Source organism: Penaeus japonicus, unplaced genomic scaffold (assembly GCF_977035675.1).
Source record: "Penaeus japonicus unplaced genomic scaffold, GWHDUDI00000001_assembly GWHDUDI00000025, whole genome shotgun sequence".
Classification (NCBI taxonomy): domain Eukaryota; kingdom Metazoa; phylum Arthropoda; class Malacostraca; order Decapoda; family Penaeidae; genus Penaeus; species Penaeus japonicus.
Genome location: NW_028234427.1, coordinates 5,367,042 through 5,372,041, shown reverse-complemented (window position 1 = coordinate 5,372,041; position 5,000 = coordinate 5,367,042). Strand labels below are relative to the sequence as shown.

General features: G+C 57.9%; 1 protein-coding gene across 2 annotated transcripts in view; it reads left to right on the top strand.

The window, feature by feature from the left end:
* LOC122253259 (uncharacterized) overlaps positions 1–5,000 on the top strand; it is a 119,291-nt gene that overhangs the window by 112,758 nt on the left and 1,533 nt on the right. For both annotated transcript variants that reach the window (XM_086551305.1, XM_043016182.2), the window contains exon 7: positions 4,745–5,000. This exon is cut by the window's right edge and continues 1,533 nt beyond it. In XM_086551305.1, the coding sequence (XP_086407431.1) occupies positions 4,745–5,000 (256 nt within the window). The remainder of the gene's footprint in view (positions 1–4,744) is intronic.

The following is a 5,000-nucleotide window of genomic DNA, read 5'->3' as shown; positions in this document are numbered from 1 at the left end:
GGCTAGAGAGGAGGGAGGGGAGAAGGGGGACAGAGAGGGAAAGAAAGGAGGGAGAAGGGGGGGGGGAGGCTAGAGAGGAGGGAGGGGAGAAGGGGGACAGAGAGGGAAAGAAAGGAGGGAGAAGGGGGGGGGGGCTAGAGAGGAGGGAGGGGAGAAGGGGGACAGAGAGGGAAAGAAAGGAGGGAGAAGGGGGGGGGAGGCTAGAGAGGAGGGAGGGGAGAAGGGGGACAGAGAGGGAAAGAAAGGAGGGAGAAGGGGGGGGGAGGCTAGAGAGGAGGGAGGGGAGAAGGGGGACAGAGAGGGAAAGAAGGAGGGGACAAGGGGGGGGAGGCTAGAGAGGAGGGAGGGGAGAAGGGGGACAGAGAGGGAAAGAAGGAGGGAGAGGGGGGGGGGGGGGGGCTAGAGAGGAGGGAGGGGAGGAGGGGGACAGAGAGGGAAAGAAAGGAGGGAGAAGGGGGGGGAGGCTAGAGAGGAGGGAGGGAGAAGGGGGCAGAGGGGAAAGAAAGGAGGAGAAGGGGGTTTGGGAGCTAGAGAGGAGGGATGGGAGAAGGGACGAGAGGGAAAGAAAGGAGGGAGAAAGGGGGGGAGGCTAGAGAGAGGGAGGAGGGGAGAAGGGGGACAGAGAGGGAAAGAAAGGAGGGAGAAGGGGGGGGAGGCTAGAGAGGAGGGAGGGGAAGGGGGACAGAGAGGGAAAGAAAGGAGGGAGAAGGGGGGAGGCTAGAGAGGAGGGAGGGGAGGCAGAGGGAGAGAGAGGGAAAGAGAGGGGGAGAAGGGGGGGGAGGCTAGAGAGGAGGGAGGGGGAGAAGGGGGAAGAGAGGGAAAGAAAGGAGGGAGAAGGGGGGGGGAGGCTAGAGAGGAGGGAGGGGAGGAGGGGGACAGAGAGGGAAAGAAAGGAGGGAGAAGGGGGGGGAGGCTAGAGAGGAGGGAGGGGAGAAGGGGGACAGAGAGGGAAAGAAAGGAGGGAGAAGGGGGGGGGGAGGCTAGAGAGGAGGGAGGGGAGAAGGGGGACAGAGAGGGAAAGAAAGGAGGGAGAAGGGGGGGGAGGCTAGAGAGGAGGGAGGGGAGAAGGGGGACAGAGAGGGAAAGAAAGGAGGGAGAAGGGGGGGGGGGCGAGAGAGGGGGGAGGGGAGAGGGGGGGCAGAGAGGGGAAGAAAGGAGGGAGGAGGGGGGGGCGGCTGGAGAGGAGGGAGGGGAGAAGGGGGACAGAGAGGGAAAGAAAGGAGGGAGAAGGGGGCGGTGGGGGAGGGGTAGAGGAATAGAGAGGAGGGAGGGGAGAAGGGGGACAGAGAGGGAAAGAAAGGAGGAGAAGGGGTTGTGAGAGAAGATGTTGGGGAGGCTAGAGAGGAGGGGGGGGAGAGGAGAAGGGGGACAGAGAGGGAAAGAAAGGAGGGATGTTCGGAAGGGGGGGGAGGCTAGAGAGTGTGGAAGTGCCTTAGCTAGAGACGAATAGATATGGAGGGAGGGGAGAAGGGGGACAGAGAGGGAAAGAAAGGAGGGGAGAAGGGGGGGGGGAGAAGAGAGGGCTAGAGAGGAGGGAGGGGAGGAGGGGGGAGCAGGTGATGAGCAGGGGGACAGAGAGGGAAAGAAAGGAGGGAGAAGGGGGGGGGGGGGGAGGTTAGAGAGTGTCGGAGGGAGGGGAGGACAGAAGGGGACAGAGAGGAGGCCTGAGGAGAGATGTGGAGGGGAAGGAGTTGAGTCGGGGGGACAGAATAGGAAAGAAAGGAGGGAGAAGGGGGGGGGGGAGGCTATCTAGGGGGGGAAGAGGGGGCGGCTAGATTTTAGAGAGGAGGGAGGGGAGAAGGGGGACAGAGATGACCGATAGTGCAGAACAAGAAAGTAGGGATACGGTGGGGGTGGGGGGGGGGTTGGTGTGGGGGTGAAAAGCTAGAAGGTGTGGTGGAGTCTTATAGAAGGCGGTGCGTGGAGACGTTTGCCAGATGACGGGGAAAGAAAGGAGGGAGGATAAGGATAAGGGGGGGGGAGGCTAGAGAGGAGGGATATGGGAGAGAGTGGAGAGGCAAGGATGTGGGAAGTGGGGAGAAGGGGGACAGAAGCCGATAGAGGGAAAGAAAGGAGGGAGAAGGGGGGGGGGAGGCTAGAGAGGGGGAGGGGTGGAACGGGGGAAGAGAGGGAACCGAAAGGGGAGACTAGGGGGGGGGGGAGTCTAGAGAGGAGGGAGGGGTGGATGTAAGTGGGCGAGAGGGAGAGTGTGAGCAGTTGGGGTACAGATATTGCCATAAATTAGTGTGTAGTAAAGGGAGAATATGAAGAATGGGGTGGGTGTGCAGGGTGGATCGAGGCTATTAGGGAGGGTGGGGGAGAGAGAGGATGGAGAGAGGAGAAGGGAGAAGAGAAGGGGGACAGAGAGGGAAAGAAAGGAGGGAGAAGGGGGGGGGGGAGGCTGAGAGGTAGAGAGGAGGGAGGGGAGAAGAAAGGAAGGGGGACAGAGAGGGGATAGAAAGAAAGGAGGGAGAAGGGAGAAGGGGGGGGAGGCTAGAGAGGAGGGAGAGGGAGGACGCGGGGACAGAGAGGAAGAAGGAGGGAGAGGGGTGGGAGGCCTAGGAGGGGGGAGGGGAGAAGGGGGACAGAGAGGGAAAGAAAGGTGGGAGATAGGGGGGGGGTCTGGCTAGAGAGGAGGAGGGGAGGAGGGGGACAGAGAGGGAAAGAAAGGGGGAGAAGGGGGGGGGAGGCCTAGGAGGAGGGAGGGGAGAAGGGGGGACTGAGAGGGAAAGAAAAGGAGGGAGAAGGGGGGGGGGAGGCTAGAGAGGGAAGGGTGGGAGAATGAAGAGAAGGGGGGCAGAGAGGGAAAGAGAGGGAAAGAAAGGAGGGAGAAGGGGGGGGGGAGGCTAGAGAGGAGGGAGGGGAGGAGGGGGACAGAGAGGGAAAGAAAGGAGGGAGAAGGGGGGGGGGAGGCTAGAGAGGAGGGAGGGGAGAAGGGGGACAGAGAGGGAAAGAAAGGAGGGAGAAGGGGGGGGGAGGCTAGAGAGGAGGGAGGGGAGGAGGGGGACAGAGAGGGAAAGAAAGGAGGGAGAAGGGGGGGGAGGCTAGAGAGGAGGGAGGGGAGGAGGGGGGCAGAGAGGGAAAGAAAGGAGGGAGAAGGGGGGGGAGGCTAGAGAGGAGGGAAGGGAGAAGGGGGACAGAGAGGGAAAGAAAGGAGGGAGAAGGGGGGGGAGGCTAGAGAGGAGGGAAGGGAGAAGGGGGACAGAGAGGGAAAGAAAGGAGGGAGAAGGGGGGATGACAGAGAGAGAGAAGGGGGAGGAGTGGTGGATGAAGAAGAGTAAGGGTGGGAGGGAGAGCGAGGGAGAGAGAGAGTTGTGAGAGAGCGGAAGAGAGATAAAAGTAAAATAGAAAGTGGAAGCAGATAGAAAGATTGCCAGAGACACATAAAGAGAGGGAGAAAAGACATGAGAGAATAGCAATCACAATGCTGCCTCCATATCTCTCGGACTAATAATTCCATTTGTCCTCCTACACCCACCCACTTGCTCCTTCTCCTTCCCTCTGTCACTCTCACTCACCTTCCCTTCTCCTCCAAATCCCTTCCTCGCACCCCCCCCACTCCCTCCCCATCCCTTCGCTAACACACTCACACACAAAATTTCCTTCGTCAACCCCCTGCCTATTCCTCCTTTCCCTCTGCCATCCCCTTCTCAACCACGTCTCTTTTCCTTCTCTCTTTCCTTTCCACTCCCCTTTTCTCCTTATCTTCTCCCTTCTCCTTCTCTCTTCCCCTTCCCCTTCCCCTTTACTTTCTCCCCTTTCCACTCTTCTTGCCCCTTTCCTTCTCCCTTCCCCTTCCCTTCCCTCTGTCTCCCATTTCCACACCTCTTCCTCCTTTCCTTATCCCTTCCCTACCTCTTCCCCTCCTCCCTCCTCCTTCCCCACTAATTCCCCTTCTCTCCTTGCTACTCCTCTTCCTCTTTTCTCTATCCCTTCCCCTTCCCAATTCCTTGTCTCCCCATTCCACACTTCTTCCTCCTTTCCTTCTTCCTTCTGCCTTCTCCTTCCCCTTCCCTTCCCTCTCCTCCCCCTCTCCTCCCCTTCAACTTTCCATTTCCCATTTTCTTTTGGCTGGACTGGTCTCACTTAATCAATATTTGCAAGTGAACTGGCATCATGAATTATGGAGTTGTCCCTCCTTCTCCCTCGTCCATCTGCAACCTGTGTGATTTGCGGCGATTTGCAACAACACGGAATGAACGGTTTTTTTTCTTTCTTTCTTTTTTCTTTTCTTTTCTTTTCTTCTTTTTTATACGAGTTCGGTGGCACAGGATATGATGGTGATGGTTTCTGTGTGTTTGCGGGAGTGTGTGTGTGTGTGTGTGTGTGCGAGTGTGTGTTTGTTTGTGTGTGTATGTGTGTGTGTGTGTGTGTGTGTGTTTGCGGGAGTGTGTGTGTGTGTGTGTGTGCGAGTGTGTGTTTGTTTGTGTGTGTGTGTGTGTGTTTGCGTGTGTGTGTGTTTGTTTGTGTCATTGTCGGTATATGCATACATTAAACAATGACCTTCTTGACATTTAAAGAATACTGTTGTTGTTGTTTTTTTCCAGTGACTATTATCATCAATTATACCTAGTGTAAATGAGGGTCACAGGCACATAATCTGATGATAGGAGCTTCGTCTTTTGAGAGATGATACTGCATGTATTATGATTGGTGTTGAAGTAGTATCAAGCATTGCATAAGAGTGCGCTGGTAAACTAAGATATGAGGATGCTGCCGGCTGACACCTGTCTCTCTCCCGCAGAACCCGTGTGTCCCGCCAGAGGATGATCGTGGCGCGGGACGACCGACCGCGGTCCTCCTCCTCCTCCTCTTCTTCTTCTTCGTCATCTTCCTCTTCCTCTTCATCGACGTCGAACGCTTCCAGCTCGCCCCTGCCCGCTGGTGCCCCTGGCCACTCCGCCGTCGCCACCATCTCGCCCGCGCCCGCCAGTGTCTCCGCGAAGGCCGCCAAGGTCACGAGGAAGACCTCCGCGGAAGCCTCGACTGGCGACCCTCGT